At 46.3% G+C, this 22,883-nt stretch overlaps 1 protein-coding gene across 1 annotated transcript in view; it reads right to left on the bottom strand.

The window, feature by feature from the left end:
• Window positions 1–22,883, bottom strand: part of TBC1D2B (TBC1 domain family member 2B) — a 147,824-nt gene that overhangs the window by 73,004 nt on the left and 51,937 nt on the right. Inside the window, exon 5 of the mRNA XM_069765568.1 lies at window positions 19,890–20,056. Coding sequence (XP_069621669.1) covers window positions 19,890–20,056 — 167 coding nt within the window. The remainder of the gene's footprint in view (window positions 1–19,889; window positions 20,057–22,883) is intronic.

Here is a 22,883-nt window from a genome sequence, read left to right as displayed (position 1 = left end):
TCCTAGAGGCTGATATCATGAACCTCTTAATCCAGCGATGATTTGCCAGATCCTGGTCAAATATTGAACTGAGTGCAGAAACTTGGACTTTTAGGGTGCTCGGCCTGAGGCCTATTTCTAGGCCTTTTTGCAAAAAATCTAGAATTTGCGACAGATTCGGATTAAGGGGATCCGGTACTTCGGGAAGACAAAAGGATGAGAATTTCTTCCAGATTTTATTATATATACCGTATATACTCGAGTATAAGCCGAGATTTTCAGCCCAAATTTTTGGGCTGAAAGTGCCCCCCTCGGCTTATACTCGAGTCACGGTAGCGGTGGGGTCGGCGGGTGAGGGGGTGAGGGCGCTGAGGTATACTTACCTAGTCCCAGCGATCCTCGCGCTGTCCCTGCCGTCCCACGGGCTTCGGCGCTGCAGTTTCTTCCTCTCTTCAGCGGTCACGTGGGACCGCTCATTACAGAAATGAATAAGCGGCTCCACCTCCCATAGGGGCGGAGCCGCTTATTCATTTCTCTAATCAGCGGTGCCGGTGACCGCTGATAGAGAAAGAAGCTGCGGCACCGAAGACAGGAGGGGACAGCGCGAGGATCGCCAGGACTAGGTGAGTATAGCATATTCACCTGTCCTCGTTCCAGCCGCCGGGCGCCGATCCATCTTCCCGGCCGGCGCCTCCATCTTCCCGGCGTCTGCGCTCTGACTGTTCAGGCAGAGGGCGCGATGACGCATATAGTGTGCGCGGCGCCCTCTGCCTGATCAGTCAGAGCAGAGACGCCGGGAAGATGGAGGCGCCGGAACGAGACGCCGGGAGCTGCAATCAAGGGAGGTGAGTATGTGTTTTTTTTTCTTTATTGCGGCAGCGGCGGCACAAATTTATGTGGAACATCTATGGGGCACAGTGAACGGTGCAGAGCACCGTATATGGCACAGCACAGCTATGGGGCACAGTGAACGGTGCAGAGCACCGTATATGGCACAGCACAGCTATGGGGTACAGTGAACGGTGCAGAGCACCGTATATGGCACAGCACAGCTATGGGGTACAGTGAACGGTGCAGAGCACCGTATATGGCACAGCACAGCTATGGGGCACAGTGAACGGTGCAGAGCACCGTATATGGCACAGCACAGCTATGGGGCACAGTGAACGGTGCAGAGCACCGTATATGGCACAGCACAGCTATGGGGCACAGTGAACGGTGCAGAGCACCGTATATGGCACAGCACAGCTATGGGGCACAGTGAACGGTGCAGAGCACCGTATATGGCACAGCACAGCTATGGGGCACAGTGAACGGTGCAGAGCACCGTATATGGCACAGCACAGCTATGGGGCACAGTGAACGGTGCAGAGCACCGTATATGGCACAGCACAGCTATGGGGCACAGTGAACGGTGCAGAGCACCGTATATGGCACATCTATGGGGCACAATGAACGGTGCAGAGCACCGTATATGGCACAGCTAGGGGGCACAATGAACGGTGCAGAGCACTATATGGTTCACACCTATGGGGAAATATGAACGGTGCAGAGCACTATATGGCACAGCTATGGGGAAATAATGATCTATTTTTATTTTTGAAATTCACCGGTAAATGCTGCATTTCCACCCTAGGCTTATACTCGAGTCAATAAGTTTTCCCAGTTTTTTGTGGCAAAATTAGGGGGGTCGGCTTATACTCGGGTCGGCTTATACTCGAGTATATACGGTAGCAATGGTCACCGGTTTCCTTGATTTTTGAAGTGTGGAAACCACTGCTTCTGATAGTCCTTTGGCTCTCAACACCTGGGCTTCAGTAGCCATGCCGCCAGATTCCATTTGTGGACATCTAGGAGATGTATTGGTCCTTGAGAAAGAAGGTTTTCTTCCATCGGAAACTGGAATGGCCCATCCACCTGTAAATTCATAATCAGGTTGTACCAACCCCTCTTTGGCCACAATGGGGCTACCAATATAGTTGGTGTTCGTTCTTCCCGAACCTTCTGCAAGACTTTTGCCAATATCGGAATTGGTGGAAACGCATAGGCCAGTCGAAAATTCCATTCCTGGGCAAATGCATCCACTCCTCTGGAGCCGTCTCTGGGGTTTAGGGAGAAGAAGGCTTCGACTTTCGCATTTTGCCGGGATGCAAAGAGGTCGATTTCTGGAAGACCCCATTTGTTCACCTGCATCTCGAAACTTTGGTTGTTCAAACACCATTCTCCAGGATGTATGTTTTGACGGCTTAGATAATCCGCCTGAGTGTTGGATGAGCCTTTCAGGTGAACTGCCGTCAGGGATAACAGATGTCTTTCTGCCCAGGAACATATTCTGGCAGATATGTTCTTCAGGTTGTTGTTTTTTGAACTGCCCTGATGTCTGATGTGAGCCACCGTGGTCACATTGTCTGAATATATTCGGACATGATATCCCTTGATAAGATGACCCCCCATCAGAAGGGCTTCCTCTACAGCTTTTAGCTCTCTGTAGTTGGATGATTTCTTGCTCGTCGATTGGTCCCAGAGCCCTTGGAAAGGGGTGCGATTTATCATGGCCCCCAGCCTCTTTTGCTGGCATCTGTTGTGACCGTAGTCAGAGGAACCTGAGTCCAACTGACTCCTTTTTGTAAATTTTTCGGAGTCATCCACCACGCCAGAGAGGCCTTGACACGGCCTGGTGTGTACAGTCTCCTGTTCAAAGAACTGGGCTGACCATTCCAATTCTGTAGGATATGTGCCTGAAGAATCCTGGAATGGGCTTGGGCCCAGGGTACCGATTGGATGCAAGCTGTCATCGATCCTAGCAGAGACATGCCTTCTCTGATTGTAGGGGATCTGGTGTCTCTGAACATCTTGACTTTTGATAGTAGAGTCAGACGATGTTCCAATGGGAGGAAGGACATTTGTCTTGCAGAGTCCAGAAGAACTCCCAGGAATTTCCTGCATTTGGAGGGTCGTAGGTGAGACTTTTCTAAATTCGGCACCCATCCCAGAGATGTCAGAATATCGAGTGTCTTTGATACATGAGACTCCAGAGATTGTTTGGTGGGAGCCACTAACAAAAGGTCGTCTAGGTATGGCACTATACAGACGCCTTGCCTCCGGATGAAGGAGACTACTTCCCCCATTACTTTGGAAAAAACTCTTGGAGCAGAGGAGATCCCAAACGGAAGGACGTTGAACTGATAGTGCTCTATCAGACGTCCCTTCTGCACTGCAAACTTGAGGTACTGGCGATGTCTCTGATGAATGGGGATGTGAAAGTATGCATCTTTCAAATCGATAGTGGCCATGTAGGAGTGCGGGCTTATCAAGGGAATCGCATTTTTCACTGATTCCATCTTGAATTTTCGGTATTTCACATGCCGGTTGAGGCCCTTCAGATTTATAATAGTACGGGACTCGCCCGATGGTTTGGGAACCATAAATAGACGAGAATAGTGTCCCCGATCCCTCTCTGGGATATCACATTTGACCTCTTTAGGGTCTTGAGACCCGACTCTAGAGTGGACTGGTCTTTCACGGAGGGAAGGGAGGTGATTTTTAGACCCCGTGGGGGAGAGGAAATGAGTTCTATTAGAAGACCCTCTTCGATGACTTTGAGGACCCAGGAGCAATTGGTGATTTTTTGCCACTGGAGTATAAATTCTGAGAGTCTCCCCACCGGATCGAAGTCACCGCTTCTCTTGTTGAGACTGCTGCTGCTGTTGCTGAGGGATAAGGATGTTTCTCCCGCCTCCCTTCGGGTAACTCCAGCTCCCAGACTTGCCTTTCCCTCTCTGAGAGGTTTGGCCCTGAAAGGGACGAAAAAACTTCTTTTTGGGAGTTTTTTGCTCTGGGAGGGCTTTCTTTTTATCGGTTGCCTTCTCCAAGATGTCATCCAGGGAAGGCCCGAAGACATAATTACCTTTAAATGGTATGGCGCATAATTTGGCCTTGGAGGTGATATCACCAGACCACATTTTTAACCAAAGCGCCCTCCTAGCCGAATTGGTCTGTACTAATGACCTGGCAGCAATTCTGATGGTTTCCATGGAAGAGTCTGCTAGGAAACCCGTGGCTCTAAGGAGACTGGGTAGCGATTCCAACAATTCAGCTCTAGATGTACCCTGGGATATGTGGGATTCTAGTTCACCTATCCAACGAAAAAGTGCTCTAGCCACGCAGGTTGAAGCAATGTTGGCTTTGAGGGCTACCGAAGAGGTTTCCCACGATTTTTTTTAACAGACTTTCAATTTTTCTGTCCATTGGGTCTTTCAATTGAGACGAGTCTTCGAATGGAAGAGCCGTTCTCTTAGCCACTCTTGCCACCTGTGAATCAACTTTCGGAACATCCCATTTGGTCAGATCTCCTTCTAAGGGGAATCTATGCTTCATCTCGGATGGAGTACTGAGACGTTTTTCAGGAAGTTCCCACTCTTGATCGATCATATCAGATATATTTGAGTGGATCGGGAACCCCACCCGTTTACCCTTGGATATACCGCCAAACATCTGGTCCTGTATGGACTGTGGCTCTGGCTCTTCCTCCAGCCCCATAGTACTGCGTACAGCAGCTACTAAATCCTCAACCCAATCTGAAGAGAAAAGATACTTCTGAACTTCAGAGGTTATAGGGGACGTAGGTTCCTCCCGTCTACCCGAGGATGAGGCATAGGAGAGGTCTGATTCAGATTCAGAATCCTCCTCCTGGATTTTTCTTTTTTTAGCTGGGGAGGGTGGCTGAGGGGGTGGGGGGGTAAAGGCCGCTAGGGAGGATTGCACCTCTTGTTTGACCAAGGAGCGTATTTCTTCTAGTAAAGAAGGTTGCTCTGCCCTGACAATCTTGTCAGTACAGGTCTTGCAGAGTTTTTTCTCCCAAGATGGTGGCAGCTTAATGTTACAGATGGCACACTTCTTTTTTGTAGTAGTTTTGGGGGTTGACTTTTCTCCCTGCAATGAGAAGGGAGAGAGAGTCATGCTAATAGTAATACCCCCAAATACTATCTAAGGACCCCTTGTCCCTGCGGCACTTACTGTGGCAGGGGCAGCGCTGGGCTCTGCAAGTGCAGGGCAGGTACTGCTCTCCATGATAGGATAGTCTTACCTGCGACGTCTTCTGGCAGGTTTTATGCTCTGTGGCATGTCCCAGCCCCCAGCGATTGTAAAATTCCTCCTCCCCTCCATGGTCCAGGGTGGAGGACGCCGTCCTGCACGAGATACCGCCGGCGGAAGTGCCTCCAGGGCGCCCAGAAAAGACCGGAAGTGACGCGCGCGATCACTTCCGGGTCGCCAGCGGCATGTGGAGGAGAGGACACCGGAGAGCTCCAGGAGGACTCCGGATAGGAACGCTAGCCGGCTTTGCCCTCACGGGGGCGCGGGAAGGCTAGGACCAGGTCCCGAGGACACCGCAGCGCGGCGCGACGGGAGCAGCATAAGCGGAAGGGGGAGGTAAGAAACGACCCCATGCTGCCCGGTTTGTAGTTTAGGCAGAGCCTGCGTAGCAGTAGTTACCGGCCACCACTGCATACGAAGTAAACCTCTCCTGTCCCATGGGGAACAGGAAAGACACTGGTGAGAGGGAGGTGGGAGGGCCTATTAACCTCTCCATTTCCTGTTCCCCATTAGGGCAAAGAGGCAACCTCCATATGCCGTCGTGGAAGGTGACAAGAGAAATAGATGCTCCATACCGTTCATTATTGCTCCAAAGGAGGTTCCATATAAAGCTGTGCCATATATAATGCTCCATACCATTGATTATTGCCCCATAGATGATCCATATATAGCTGTGCCATATACAGTGGGGCAAAAAAGTATTTAGTCAGTCAGCAATAGTGCAAGTTCCACCACTTAAAAAGATGAGAGGCGTCTGTAATTTACATCATAGGTAGACCTCAACTATGGGAGACAAACTGAGAAAAAAAAATCCTGAAAATCACATTGTCCGTTTTTTTATCATTTTATTTGCATATTATGGTGGAAAATAAGTATTTGGTCAGAAACAAACAATCAAGATTTCTGGCTCTCACAGACCTGTAACTTCTTCTTTAAGAGTCTCCTCTTTCCTCCACTCATTACCTGTAGTAATGGCACCTGTTTAAACTTGTTATCAGTATAAAAAGACACCTGTGCACACCCTCAAACAGTCTGACTCCAAACTCCACTATGGTGAAGACCAAAGAGCTGTCAAAGGACACCAGAAACAAAATTGTAGCCCTGCACCAGGCTGGGAAGACTGAATCTGCAATAGCCAACCAGCTTGGAGTGAAGAAATCAACAGTGGGAGCAATAATTAGAAAATGGAAGACATACAAGACCACTGATAATCTCCCTCGATCTGGGGCTCCACGCAAAATCCCACCCCGTGGGGTCACAATGATCACAAGAACGGTGAGCAAAAATCCCAGAACCACGCGGGGGGACCTCGTGAATGAACTGCAGAGAGCTGGGACCAATGTAACAAGGCCTACCATAAGTAACACACTACGCCACCATGGACTCAGATCCTGCAGTGCCAGACGTGTCCCACTGCTTAAGCCAGTACATGTCCGGGCCCGTCTGAAGTTTGCTAGAGAGCATTTGGATGATCCAGAGGAGTTTTGGGAGAATGTCCTATGGTCTGATGAAACCAAACTGGAACTGTTTGGTAGAAACACAACTTGTCGTGTTTGGAGGAAAAAGAATACTGAGTTGCATCCATCAAACACCATACCTACTGTAAAGCATGGTGGTGGAAACATCATGCTTTGGGGCTGTTTCTCTGCAAAGGGGCCAGGACGACTGATCCAGGTACATGAAAGAATGAATGGGGCCATGTATTGTGAGATTTTGAGTGCAAACCTCCTTCCATCAGCAAGGGCATTGAAGATGAAACGTGGCTGGGTCTTTCAACATGACAATGATCCAAAGCACACCACCAGGGCAACGAAGGAATGGCTTCGTAAGAAGCATTTCAAGGTCCTGGAGTGGCCTAGCCAGTCTCCAGATCTCAACCCTATAGAAAACCTTTGGAGGGAGTTGAAAGTCCGTGTTGCCAAGCGAAAAGCCAAAAACATCACTGCTCTAGAGGAGATCTGCACGGAGGAATGGGCCAACATACCAACAACAGTGTGTGGCAACCTTGTGAAGACTTACAGAAAACGTTTGACCTCTGTCATTGCCAACAAAGGATATATTACAAAGTATTGAGATGAAATTTTGTTTCTGACCAAATACTTATTTTCCACCATAATATGCAAATAAAATGTTAAAAAAAACAGACAATGTGATTTTCTGGATTTTTTTTTCTCAGTTTGTCTCCCATAGTTGAGGTCTACCTATGATGTAAATTACAGACGCCTCTCATCTTTTTAAGTGGTGGAACTTGCACTATTGCTGAGTGACTAAATACTTTTTTGCCTCACTGTATGCTCTGCACCGTTCATTATGGCCTCATAGATGCTCCATATAAAGCTGTGCCCCATATATAATGCTCTGCACCGTTCATCATGGTCCCATAGATGCTCCTTATAAAGCTGTGCCATATATGCTCTGCACCGTTCATTATGGCCCCATAGGTGCTCCTTAGAATGCTGTGCCATATATGCTCTGCACCGTTCATTATGGCCTCATAGATGCGCCTTATAAAGCTGTGCCATATATGCTCTGCACCGTTCATCATGGTCCCATAGATGCTCCTTATAAAGCTGTGCCATATATGCTCTGCACCGTTCATTATGGCCCCATAGATGCGCCTTATAAAGCTGTGCCATATATGCTCTGCACCGTTCATTATGGCCTCATAGATGCTCCATATAAAGCTGTGCCCCATATATAATGCTCTGCACCGTTCATCATGGTCCCATAGATGCTCCTTATAAAGCTGTGCCATATATGCTCTGCACCGTTCATTATGGCCCCATAGATGCTCCTTATAAAGCTGTGCCATATATGCTCTGCACCGTTCAGTATGGCCCCATAGATGCGCCTTATAAAGCTGTGCCATATATGCTCTGCACTGTTCATTATGGCCCCATAGATGCTCCTTATAAAGCTGTGCCATATATGCTCTGCACCGTTCATTATGGCCCCATAGATGCTCCTTATAAAGCTGTGCCATATATGTTCTGCACCGTTCAGTATGGCCCCATAGATGCTCCTTATAAAGCTGTGCCATATATGCTCTGCACCGTTCATTATGGCCCCATAGATGCTCCTTATAAAGCTGTGCCATATATGTTCTGCACCGTTCATTATGGCCCCATAGATGCTCCTTATAAAGCTGTGCCATATATGCTCTGCACCGTTCAGTATGGCCCCATAGATGCTCCTTATAAAGCTGTGCCATATATAACTTCGTTATACCAAGAAACAGAAAGATGATCGGCACAGAGCTTCACTATAGCGCAATTGGAGATTCGCTTAAACGATCTGTTTCAGAAGGACAGATGAGGTCTCCCTTGCTGTGAGCTGCGGGTGGTGCTATGCAATCGTCAGAGTTTTGTACAAGACCATATAATGAGAAGAAAAATGATGCAGCACTCACCCTTGCGCTTCTTCCAAGTGTGCTCTTTATTCAGCAAAACATACTATGCATAGTATGAACTGGCATACGCAGTGATCTGTGAGGGAGCGGGAGTGAGGAGAGACCGGACGACAGCTGTTTCGCGCTACGGCGCTTCTACAGGTCCGTGCTAAAAACAGGTGATGTCGTTTCCTTTTTAAGGTTTTTTTTTTTTTTGACTCACCTGATTCTATTAATTACAATTGTGCGAGTTAAAAACAATGAGATCTCTTATTACAGTATGAACATTTACAAGTATATTACAAAATGAACATTTACAAATGTATTATAAGAACACCGCCATGTCAAGTTTGTCGTTAAGACCCCCTGGGCCCTGTGCGTTTGTTTGTAGGATCCATTTCGCTTCACGCTGCAGCAGTAGGCGGTCATTATTACCGCCGTTTTGTGAACATTTAACTATTTCCAAACCTGCAAACCGCAATTGATCTGGATCACTATTATGTGTCTCTGCCATATGTTCTACAAAACGCACGCTTCCCTTTCCTGTCCGAATTGAGTTATAATGCTCTCGTATTCGGACTGTGAGAGGTCTAATAGTCTTACCTATATAAAACCGTTGACACGGACAGAAAATTACATAAACCAGAAATTTACTCTTGCAGGTTATGAAGTCTTTCACAAAATGCTCAATTATACCTATTTGCAAGGGGTTCTCAATTTTATGCAGATGGCATATGCTACAATTGCCGCATCTGTGGTTACCCTGCGGTATGGTTTTTGCTAACCAATTATTTGTTGGTGGTGATACTTTATTTTTTACAACAAGGTCTCCTATATTAATTGATCTTTTATATGAGAATAGAGGACATGTATCCGGGAGATTTCTAAAGTACACGTCTTTCTGCAGCACATGCCAATTTTTTCGTATTGCTGTTTGTATATCTCTATCTAAAGGGCTATGTTTAAATGTAAATGTGAATCTGCGATTTTTATTTTGATATTCGTTTGCATCTTTTCTTTTTCCATTGTTTTTTCTTTTTTTTTGCCCTTTTCTAACAGCTGAACTTGAGATAATTTGGCTGCTCTAATTTCTGCTTGTTGGAGAACATCTGTTGGATATCCTCTGTTTGAAAGGCGTGTTTTTAATTCTTCTACCTGAGTTTTATAATTTTCCTCATTATTGTTGATTTTACGTATTCTCACCATTTGACTATATGGAATACTGCGCTTCGTGTGATTCGGGTGGTCACTTTTAAAATGTAAAATGTTGTTCGTCGCTGTGCTTTTTCTGTGGACTTTCGTTACTATATTTTCATTTACAATTTCTATTTTTACATCTAGGAATTCCAATTCTTTTTTATTGAATACTGAAGTAAATTTCATGTTTTCTTTATTATTATTGTTCAGGAAAGTAACGAATTCGTTAAATTTAATTTCTTCGCCATCCCACACCATAAAAATATCGTCGGCAAATCTTAAAAAAAGCCGTATGTGCCGAAGGTATGGGTTCTGGGGTCCGGTGACGTACCTCTCCTCAAAGGCTGCTAGAAACAGATTTGCGAAGACGCACGCCACCGGAGTACCCATCGCGGTACCAACTTTTTGCAGATACCATCTCTCCATGAACTTGAAAGCATTGTGTGATAAAACGAACTCCAGACTATCCAGCACAAAAGAAATAAAATTGGCGTCTTTATTTGTATTCATTAGAATGTGATGGACTGCCTCCAAGCCTTTTTGTTGTGGGATTCTAGTGTAAAGGTTTACAATATCTATTGATGCCAGAGCAAATGTAGGTTGCCATTGGAAGTCTTTAAGGGCCAGGAGAAAATCTCCTGAATCCTTTACAAAAGAGGGAATTTTTAACAGCAGAGGTTTTAGTAACCAATCTAAAAACTGTGATAAAGGTTCGGTCAGTGATTCTTTGCCCGAGATTATTGGGCGTCCTGGCGGTTTTTCCGCATTTTTGTGAATTTTGGGGATGCTGTACCACTGTGCGAGGGACGTAGAAATGACACATTTATTAATGAATTTAAGTGGGAACGGTCAGGATTCAGATGAAGGAGCCCCAATACCCCCGACTAGTACAGAATTTGATCCATTCAAGGGAGGAGTTAGATCAAAATGGATGCCGCCAATCTCACCAGGGAATACAATAGATCTATTCCAAGACCTGGTAATCAAAGATATAGAGGCAATATTATACAAAAAACCACTAAAAAATTTAACAACACAGGAAGAAAAAGCCCTAAAAGAGATACAAATGTGGAATGATACCATCATTAGGAGGGCGGATAAAGGCGGAAACATTGTTCTATTAGAAAGATCTTATTATATAGAAGAAGCACTATCCCAACTAGATGACACAGAAACCTATATTAAATTAGACGGCAACCCCACAAATAGATTCAAAGAAAAATTGAGGAGCCTATTAAGAAAATATGTGGAAAAGGGGACTTTAACAAGAGGGAGAGCGGAAAAATTAATGCCAGAGCTTCCTAAATTCGCACAGTGGTACAGCATCCCCAAAATTCACAAAAATGCGGAAAAACCGCCAGGACGCCCAATAATCTCGGGCAAAGAATCACTGACCGAACCTTTATCACAGTTTTTAGATTGGTTACTAAAACCTCTGCTGTTAAAAATTCCCTCTTTTGTAAAGGATTCAGGAGATTTTCTCCTGGCCCTTAAAGACTTCCAATGGCAACCTACATTTGCTCTGGCATCAATAGATATTGTAAACCTTTACACTAGAATCCCACAACAAAAAGGCTTGGAGGCAGTCCATCACATTCTAATGAATACAAATAAAGACGCCAATTTTATTTCTTTTGTGCTGGATAGTCTGAAGTTCGTTTTATCACACAATGCTTTCAAGTTCATGGAGAGATGGTATCTGCAAAAAGTTGGTACCGCGATGGGTACTCCGGTGGCGTGCGTCTTCGCAAATCTGTTTCTAGCAGCCTTTGAGGAGAGGTACGTCACCGGACCCCAGAACCCATACCTTCGGCACATATGGCTTTTTTTAAGATTTGCCGACGATATTTTTATGGTGTGGGATGGCGAAGAAATTAAATTTAACGAATTCGTTACTTTCCTGAACAATAATAATAAAGAAAACATGAAATTTACTTCAGTATTCAATAAAAAAGAATTGGAATTCCTAGATGTAAAAATAGAAATTGTAAATGAAAATATAGTAACGAAAGTCCAGAGAAAAAGCACAGCGACGAACAACATTTTACATTTTAAAAGTGACCACCCGAATCACACGAAGCGCAGTATTCCATATAGTCAAATGGTGAGAATACGTAAAATCAACAATAATGAGGAAAATTATAAAACTCAGGTAGAAGAATTAAAAACACGCCTTTCAAACAGAGGATACCCAACAGATATTCTCCAACAAGCAGAAATTAGAGCAGCCAAATTATCTCAAGTTCAGCTGTTAGAAAAGGGCAAAAAAAAAGAAAAAACAATGGAAAAAGAAAAGATGCAAACGAATATCAAAATAAAAATCGCAGATTCACATTTACATTTAAACATAGCCCTTTAGATAGAGATATACAAACAGCAATACGAAAAAATTGGCATGTGCTGCAGAAAGACGTGTACTTTAGAAATCTCCCGGATACATGTCCTCTATTCTCATATAAAAGATCAATTAATATAGGAGACCTTGTTGTAAAAAATAAAGTATCACCACCAACAAATAATTGGTTAGCAAAAACCATACCGCAGGGTAACCACAGATGCGGCAATACCTTGCAAATAGGTATAATTGAGCATTTTGTGAAAGACTTCATAACCTGCAAGAGTAAATTTCTGGTTTATGTAATTTTCTGTCCGTGTCAACGGTTTTATATAGGTAAGACTATTAGACCTCTCACAGTCCGAATACGAGAGCATTATAACTCAATTCGGACAGGAAAGGGAAGCGTGCGTTTTGTAGAACATATGGCAGAGACACATAATAGTGATCCAGATCAATTGCGGTTTGCAGGTTTGGAAATAGTTAAATGTTCACAAAACGGCGGTAATAATGACCGCCTACTGCTGCAGCGTGAAGCGAAATGGATCCTACAAACAAACGCACAGGGCCCAGGGGGTCTTAACGACAAACTTGACATGGCGGTGTTCTTATAATACATTTGTAAATGTTCATTTTGTAATATACTTGTAAATGTTCATACTGTAATAAGAGATCTCATTGTTTTTAACTCGCACAATTGTAATTAATAGAATCAGGTGAGTCAAAAAAAAAAAAAACCTTAAAAAGGAAACGACATCACCTGTTTTTAGCATGGACCTGTAGAAGCGCCGTAGCGCGAAACAGCTGTCGTCCGGTCTCTCCTCACTCCCGCTCCCTCACAGATCACTGCGTATGCCAGTTCATACTATGCATAGTATGTTTTGCTGAATAAAGAGCACACTTGGAAGAAGCGCAAGGGTGAGTGCTGCATCATTTTTCTTCTCATTATATGGTCTTGTGCCATATATAACGCTGCTGCTGCTGCAATAAATAAAAAAAAACACATACTCACTTCTCTTGCTGCCTGCAGCTCCTCAGCGTCCCGTCTCGGCGTCTCTCCGCACTGACTGTTCAGGCAGAGGGCGCCGCGCACACTAGTACGTCATCGCGCCCTCTGACCTGAACAGTCAGAGCAAGAGGACGGGAAGACGGAGCGGTGCCCGGCGGGTGGAACGTGGACAGGTGAATATAAAATACTCACCTAGTCCCGGCGCTCCCCCTGCCTGTCACACTGTCTTCGGGTGCCGCAGCTCTTCCTCTGTCAGCGGTCACTGGCACCGCTCATTAGAGGAATGAATATGCGGCTCCACCCCTATGGGAGTGGAGTCCATATTGATAAGTTTAATGAGCGGTCCCACGTGACCGCTCCCACGTGACCGCTGTACAGTGGAAGAGCTGCGGCACCAGAAGACAGTGTGACAGGCAGGGGGAGAGTCAGGACCGCCGGGACTAGTTGAGTATGCGACAATCCTCTCTCCCCCTCACCCGCCGACCTTGCCACAGGACAAAAATTTGGGCTGAAAATCTCGGCTTATACTCGAGTATATACGGTATATTAGTTTTCTCTTGAGACACCCTGTGTAAAGGTTCTCATGGATAGATAACCTTAGGCCGCAATTAACATCTCCCCTCCAAGACCTAGGAGGTGCCAAATGTAACCTTTCTTCTTGGCCCTAGCTAGACCTCCTGGTGAGATTTGGAGGCAGAGTCTACTTGTCCCAGGGAAGTACATATTAACACCTGGGTGCGACTTACAGCTTTCAAGACAGATGTTACATTTGCCAGTAACAAAATAAATCTACACATAGTCCACTGCACACACATATAATATTTCACCACAAGCGCACACAATAATATATATATATATATATATATATATATATATATATATATATATATATATATATATATATATATATATATATATATATATATATATATATATATATATATATATATACACACACATATATATTTCACCACACCTCCCTCCTTACGAACGTGCATGGGATGGGGGTTGACTTACAGGTCAGCTCCCTAGCATGTATCTGGTTCCGCCCCACCTTGGCGAGAAAGACCATCAGAATTGCCATGATCAACTCCCTTCTTGTGCTGAGTTGTGAAATCATATTGCTGAAGTATCAAACTCCATCTAAGCAATTTCCCGTTGTCCCAGACTACTCTGTTGAGACAACTCAATGGGTTATGATCTGTGATCACGGTGAAGTTGCGCCCATAGAGGTATGGTTGCAGCTTCTGCAGAGCCCACACAATTGCCAAACATTCTTTTTCAATGGTGGCATGAGCCACTTCTCTGGGCAGGAGTTTCCTGCTTAGGTACAGTTTGGGTGCTCCCCTCTCTGTTGGTTCACCTGGCTGAGAACCGCACCTAGCCCATAGGTGCTGGCATCTGTCTGCACTACAAATCGGCGAGTGAAATCTGGCGCCTGAAGGACGGGTGAAACAACCAATGCCGACTTTAGGGCAGAAAATGATTCCTCACACTGAGGACTCCAGGAGACAATTTTGGGAAGTTTCTTCCTGGTCAGATCAGTTAAAGGTTTGGCCAGAGCACTGTAGTTTGGTACAAACCTCCTATAGTAGCCAGCCGTACCCAGGAAGGACAGTATCTGCTTTTGGGTTCATGGGGTGGCCCAGGCTGTAAAGACTCCTACCTTCCCTGGCTCAAGTTTTAGCAGTCCTCCCCCCACCCGGTGTCCTAGGTATTGTACCTCCTGCATGGCTACCTGACATTTCCCTGGCTTAACAGTAAGACCTGCAGTTTTATGCCTTTGCAACACCTGAGAAAGATGTATGAGGTGTTCCTTCCAAGAATCACTAAAAATGGCTATATCATCAAGATAAGCGATGGCAAAACCATCACATCCTTTCAATAAGTGATTGACCAACATCTGGATGGTGGCAGGGGCATTCTTCATACCAAATGGTATCACTCACACAGCCTGAATGGCGTTATAAAGGCAGACCTCTCCTGAGCTTCTCTGGTCAGGGGTATCTGCCAGTATCCCCTACTTATGCTTTAGCTAGCTGCTCTAACGGCTCATCTATCCTCGGCATGGGGTAGACCACACAGGTAGTCAGTACATTTAACTTCCTGTAGTCTACACAGAAACGGGTAGTACGGTCCTTTTTTGGGACAAGAACCACAGGCGAGGCCCAGGCACTCTGGGATTTTTGTATCACCTTGAGGTTCAGCATCTCCTCTACCTGTTCCCTCATGTGTGCCTTCACCTCTGCTGACACTCGGTATGCAGACTGCCGTACTGGGGGATTAGTACCAGTGTCTACATGGTGAACTGCTAAGTGTGTCCTCCCAGGCTCCCCTGTGAAGACTTCGGTGAACTCACTGAGCGCCCCCATCAGCTCAGACCTCTGACTGTGGGATAGCTCAGGGTTAAACTCTGCTGACTCCAGGGACTCCATGTACTGAGTCCCAGCCCCCATATCTAGTAACAGATCAGCTTCCCCCTCTTCAGGCAGGCTACAGACAGGTAAGACACAGGCCTCCCTGGCATGATGAGCCTTCAACATATATACATGAAACACTTTCTGACGCTTTGCATGCTCATCTAGTGTCACCACATAATTAACATCACTTAGCTGCTTATGTACAGTGTATGGTCCCTCCCATGCGGCCTGCAATTTATTCTGTAACATAGAGACCAACACCCAAACCTTCTGTCCTTCCTCGTAGGCCCTCAGTCTGGCATTACGGTCGTACCAGACCTTCTGGTTGATTTGGGCCTGGGTCACGTTCTCATGGGCCAGGTTGCTCAGTTTCTGCATTCTCTCTCTGAGCCGCAGTGCATATTCGACCACTGAGACTCCAGTAGTTCTGGGGTCGTCCACCCAACAGTCCTTAATCAAATCAAGAGGCCCCCTGAACCTCCTCCCATAAACCAGTTCAAAGGGGGAGAATCCAGTAGACGCCTGGGGTACCTCTGTGTACGCAAACAACAGATGGGGGAGGTATTGCTCCCAGTCTCTCCCTTCAGTCTCCACCAACATTTTGAGCATTTGCTTTAATGTTGCGTTAAAACGCTCGCAGAGTCCGTTGGTTTGGGGATGATAGGCGCTGGCCACAAAATGCTGTACTTGTATTCTTTCACAGAGGCTTTCCATCAGATCGGACATGAACTGGGTTCCCTGATCGGTTAACATTTCCCTGGGGAAACCCACATGAGAGAACATATTCAGTAAAGCATCCGCCACTTTGTCTGCTCGGATGGAGGACAGTGCCACAGCTTCCGGGTATCGTGTAGCATAGTCCACCACTGTGAGGATGTACTTTTTGCCTGAGCTGCTAGGGATTGCAAGTGGCCCTATGATATCCACAGTCAGTTGCTGAAAGGGCTCGTCGATCACAGGCTGTGGTATCAATGGAGCTTTCTGTATATTCCCGGACTTTCCAACTCTCTGACAAACTACACATGATCGACAGTAATTGGCAATATCTGTCCCCATCTTGGGCCAATAGAAGTTATGTGTGAGGCGAGCTTTAAGGTACCATCACACAACGATTTCGTTAACGATATCATTGCAACGTCACGCTTTTTGTGACGTAGCAACGATCCCGCTAACGATCTAGTTATGTGTGACAGCGACCAACGATCAGGCCCCTGCTGGGAGATCGTTGGTCGCTGGGGAATGATCAGTACCTTTTTTTGGTCGCTGATCACCCGCTGTCATCGCTGGATCGGCGTGTGTGACGCCGATCCAGCGATGTGTTCACTTGTAACCAGGGTAAATATTGGGTTACTAAACGCAGGGCCGCGCTTAGTAACCCGATATTTACCCTGGTTACCATTGTAAAAGTAAAAAAAAAACAAAAACTGTACATACTCACATTCCGATGTCTGTCACGTCCCCCGCCGTCAGCTTCCCTGCACTGACTGTCAGTGCCGGCCGTAAAGCAGAGCACAGCGGTGACGTCACCGCTGTGCTCTGCTTTACGGCCGGCGCTGACACAGTCAGTGCGGGAAGCTGACGGCGGGGGACGTGACAGACATCGGAATGTGAGTATGTACTGTTTTTTTTTTTTTACTTTTACAATGGTAACCAGGGTAAATATCGGGTTACTAAGTGCGGCCCTGCGCTTAGTAACCCGATGTTTACTCTGGTTACCCGGGGACTTCGGCATTGCTGAAGACAGTTTCAACGATGCCGAAGTCGTTCCCCTGATCGTTGGTCGCTGGAGAGAGCTGTCTGTGTGACAGCTCCCCAGCGACCACACAACGACTTACCAACGATCACGGCCAGGTCGTATCGCTGGTCGTGATCGTTGGTAAGTCGTTTAGTGTGATGGTACCTTTCGTCTTTTGTATTCCAAGGTGTCCAGCCAAAGGAATTTCATGGGCAATTCTCAATAATTGTTCCCTAAATGGATAAGGGACACCTCTGCCCCAGTGTCTCTGAGACCAATGGTGACTTTATTGCCAACAGTGACAGATTGACAATTCTCATTAGCCATCGCATCAGAGCCGGCCACAAAGAGGACAGATGGTGGGGACACAGACGGCTTTGTGGTTGCAGTTGGGCGTTTCTCCCTATCAGGGCAGACAGCGCTAACATGTCCCACTTTGTTGCAGGAGAAGCACCGGCATTCATCACCTAGAGAATGTCTATTCCCTGGGGGCCCATAGAAGGTGGGCTTGGACAGCACCGGTGATCGGCCGGCAGAGGAAGAAGGGTCCCCATTTGGCTTACCTCCCCTCCAGCTGAATCCCGATGGCTTCCTCACCTCAGGCATCCTGTTAGCCACATAGCAGTCCGCAATCTTTGCAGCCTGATCAGCAGTTTGTGGCTCCCGATCACACACAAATTGTCGTACATCCGTGGGGCACATGTGAAGAAATTGATCCTTGACCATAAGATCCGTTAAGTCCTCAAAACTGTTAACAGAAAGTCCCCTAATCCATTGGTGGAAGTGGTCCTCAAGGTGCTCACAACATCTGCATAGCTGTCAGTTGATCCACGTTGTAGGTTCTGGAACGTTCTCCGATACACTTCTGGTGTTAGGTTGTACTTCCTGATCAGGGCCTCTTTTATGGCCTTACAGTTCCCATCTAGCTCTGGTGGGAGGCCAGCAAAAACTTCCAGGGCTTAGTATCTAACCCTGGGGTTAGATACTGCGTCCACTGCTCACGGTGTAGATGGTATTGCCTGCAGGTTTTTTCAAACCCCCGAAGGAAAGTATCTAAGTCCGTATCCTTCTCCATCACAGGGAAGTTTTCCAGACGTGGTCTCCTTGGATTTATGTCCTGGGAGGGGGATATCTGAGGACTGATACCCCGCTCTATTTGAGCCATCTGAAGCTGGAAAGCTCTGTCCCCCCGGCATTCTGCAGCCTCTCTCTCTCAGCCTGTCGGTCCCGGCGTTCTGCAGCCTCTCTCTCAGCCTGTCGGTGCTGTAGGATAAGCTGCATGCGCAGATTGGGATCACTTGTTCCCAGCCGTTGTAAGTCCATTTGTAAAGTGCAGTCCTTAGGCTCCTCAGCACTGGCATTTCCATCAGGTATCTCCGGAGCAAGAGCTGGCACTGCTGGGTCTCTGTGAGATGAACTCTCTCCTTGGCCAGATGCTTCAGCACTTTGCTCCATGACCTGCTCGAGCAAGGCACATATCAGCCGCTCCCTGGATGTGTCGGCTGTCTCTATTCCTCTTCACTCACAGAGGCCGGTCAGAGCCTCTATGCTCTGCTTCTTGTACTGGGCTGCCATATCGATGAACAGCCTTTGCCAAATAAAAGATAGAAAAGAAAAACAGGGAGGGGAAACTGTTTGCAAGTATGTCTAAGTAAGCACTGAGTTGAACCTTGTAGAACTGGTGCACTTCTCGCAAGGATACCAATTCTTTAGTACAGGGATTAATTGCTTAAACCATGCACTAATGCTTTAATAGAAATAATTCCATCCCACCGCTCTGCCACCAGTTGTCACGGATCCCTACTCCGTGGTGCCACTAATTCGTCATGTGCCCGCTCTCACACGTGACTTGGGGTTGCGCCTGCAAGGGTTATCTATCTCCCCTCTCTCAGTCCAGCATTCAACCTTTGTCCTATGCTGTAATGGGAGCATAAATCACACACCGACCCAGGCCACACACCTGCTCATGCACACTGCCACCACTCACCGAATACACGGGCGATGAGTCCCGGACTATTAATACTAATAAGGCTCACACACCTTAGACTATAGATTCTTTTAGAACATTCAAGGTTCAACTTGTTAAAGTTTTATACTTTAATAACAAAAGGGTCAGTGCTTACAATAAGAAAAAGGTATAAAAATATGATAATAAAAAGACATACAACTTATGCAAAATAGTATAAAAATAAAGAGGAGAAACTTACGGAAATTATCTAACTGGTAGTTGCTTTCTGCTCTCTGAGGGTAGGACAGATGTAGATTGGATCACACCAGCTTCTCAGGCTGCCCCCATTATGTGAACGCAATTCTCTGTATACAGCCTTAGTTTATAGCTTGGTCAGGTTTCTAGACCGCCCCCTCGGGTTAATATCATAATTGCTGGCTGTTTGATTGGGCCACGGCCGCGCTACTAATGAATATATTAGTTTTCTCTTGAGACACCCTGTGTAAAGGTTCTCATGGATAGATACCCTCAGGCTGCAATTAACATCTCCCCTCCAAGACCTAGGAGGTGCCAAATGTTACCTTTCTTCTTGGCCCTAGCTAGACCTCCTGGTGAGATTTGGAGACAGCTGTCAAGACAGATGTTACATTTGCCAGCAACAAAATAAATCTACACATAGTCCACTGCACACACACACATATATATATATATATATATATATATATATATACATACATACATACATACACACACATATTTCACCACAAGCGCACACAATGCTAACCTTCTGGCTGGTCAGTTCTTGTTTCAGTCTTTCCAGGTCACTTTCCTGGGTCTGAAGCCTCATTTGAAGGTCACAATCAATCTTAGGATCACTTGACGGTAAAGACTCCACAGAAGTGTTGTCTGAGCTGTATCGGTTCTTTAACGCAACTAGTAATGGACGTTTACCTGTGGGAAGAAGGGTCCAAAAAATAAATAAAAATTGTAGAACACACAGCCGGTACACAAGATTCATGGAAACTAACAACGTACTTTTATTATTAGAAGGATGCAAAAGGTAACAAATCAATATGCAGATTTTCCATTTTTTTGTTGTGCTTTCGTTTCATGCTCCCCTTCTTCCAAGAGCCTAAAGTTTTTTTTTGTTTTTTTTCTGTAAACAGCCTTATAAGGGCTTATTTTTACAATATTCATTGTGTGTTAAAAATGACATCCACATGATTCTCCAGGTCAGTACAATTATGCCATAGTTTGGCAGCATTTAGTAAAAATTATGATCTCCTTTGAGGACCAGCCGCAGGCCTCCAACTGCCTTAGCAACTCATTGGAACAATGCAAATGTGGGGTGGGATAAGAGGGAGTGAATGGCATTGTGAAAAGATGCACACCCTTATTCACGCAATTTCTACGTCCCTGTCAACGATCAATAGCGGCATTTAAGTGGTTAACAGCAGCAGGAGGCAGAACGCAACTCCATTTGCTGCTCTTGGAAGCAGATAGCTGTGTAACACAGCCATTATCTGCCAGAAAAGATGCAGGCTCAACCCTGAGTCTGCATCAGACAGGGACTAGACATCCTATCTATATATCTATATATATAATTGTCTAAGGGTTTTTCCGTCTGTCTGTCTGTCCTGGAAATCCCGGCTCTCTGATTGGTCAAGGCCGCCAGGCCTCGACCAATCAGAGACCGGCACAGCATCGACGTAGAAATCCCGCGTCTCTGATTGGTCGAGGCCACCAGGCCTCGACCAATCAGCAACGGGCACAGCGACGATGATGTCATAAAGGACGTAGAAATCCCGCGTCTCTGATTGGTCGAGGCCGCCAGGCCTCGACAAATCAGCAACGGGCACAGCGACGATGATGTCATAATGGTTGCCATGGCGACGATGTCATAAAGGTTGCCTCGACCAATCAGCGACGGGCACAGTCTGCCGCGAGTTCTGGAATCATCATTGTCCATATACTACGGGGACATGTATATTCTAGAATACCCGATGCGTTAGAATCGGGCCACAATCTAGTACTGTATAATTGTCTAAGGGTTTTTCCGTCTGTCTGTCTCTCTGTCTGTCCAGGAAATCCCGCGTCTCTGATTGGTCGAGGCCGCCAGGCCTCGACAAATCAGCGACGGGCACAGCATCGACGTAGAAATCCCGCGTCTCTGATTGGTCGAGGCCGCCAGGCCTCGACCAATCAGCGACCGGCACAGCGACGATGATGTCATAAAGGACGTAGACATCCCGCGTCTCTGATTGGTCGAGGCCACCAGGCCTCGACCAATCAGCAACGGGCACAGCGACGATGATGTCATAAAGGACGTAGAAATCCCACGTTTCTGATTGGTCGAGGTCGCCAGGCCTCGACCAATCAGCAACGGGCACAGCAACGATGATGTCATAAAAGACGTAGACATCCCGCGTCTCTGATTGGTCGAGGTCGCCAGGCCTCGACCAATCAGCAACGGGCACAGCGATGATGTCATAAAGGACGTAGAAATCCCACGTTTCTGATTCAGCGACGGGCACAGTATCGACGTAGATGTCATAATGGTTGCCATGGCGATGATGATGTCATAAAAGTTGCCTCGACCAATCAGCGACGGGCAGAGTCTGCCGCGAATTCTGGAATCATCATTGTCCATATACTACGGGGACATGCATATTCTAGAATACCCGATGCGTTAGAATCGGGCCACAATCTAGTTTCAGTATAAATAGTATTAGGATGTGCATTTTGCTATCACAATTAGAGAGTATGAGATGTCTTTTTTCAGTTTTGAAAAGTGTAAAAAAGAAAAAAAAGTCAGCAGTGAACAGTTGTATGTCATGTTAAGGAACACAGCCTTTTTTTTTTTTTTTTACTTTCTCCATACTTCAATAGTCTCCATGGGAGACTAGAAGCTGCAGTTGTTTGATCGGCTCAGATGATCAGATCGCCTGTATGTAGCAGAAATGCTCACCTGCTATGAGCGCCGACAACTGTTCTGCTGGAGACCTCTAGTTGTCATGCCGACCCATAGGTGACCGTTGATTACGTGACGGGGTCACCAATGGACGGGATTTCCGATGCACTTCCCGGAAGCGTGAGTTAACAGGTTAACAGCCTCGGGCAGATCGCAATTCCACGGCTGTTAGAGGCACATGTCAGCTGTTCAAAACCGATGACGTGCTGGGAAGGATGTGGGCTCAGCGCCGGAGCCCACATCAAAGGGAGGGATTCTGACGTGGGCGTACTATTACACCCAAAATCGAAAAGGGGTTAATCACCTAGGCAGGTTAATGATGCAATTAGTTTTAACTTTTCCAGCCACGGTCTTACAGCAACTCCGGCTAGATGGCTACAATGAAATGCCCCCAGTCCACAATATCCCAACCATGAACCGGTAGTTCCACTGATCCCATACCAGGTGATAACCACTGTCTCCTAACTTTGGTTGGCCCACAGCTTTTGTATCTCTCACCAGCATAGTCTGCAGTCACAGCCTATGATCCTACACACAAATACCAGGACTGTAGCCCGTGTATTCATCTCCAACTGGTAACAACCCCCCAATTCCCTCGTCAGAGTCCTAAGTACCCCAAGCCACACACCCCCAGGATCGAGCCCACCTTTAGGGAAACACTCCCTACAAAAGCTAACTGTGCATTGGTGGAGGTATTTTCCTGAGGCCGAACTGCTCACCTGGAACTGAATGTGAGACATCCTGTGCTGGTGGCTCCACTAGATTTACTATCCCCATCCACATAATGGGATTAGTGGCTCAAAGAAC

The sequence above is a fragment of the Ranitomeya imitator genome, chromosome 4 (genome assembly GCF_032444005.1).
Source record: "Ranitomeya imitator isolate aRanImi1 chromosome 4, aRanImi1.pri, whole genome shotgun sequence".
Lineage (NCBI taxonomy): Eukaryota > Metazoa > Chordata > Amphibia > Anura > Dendrobatidae > Ranitomeya > Ranitomeya imitator.
This window is presented reverse-complemented; position numbering and strand designations above follow the sequence as displayed.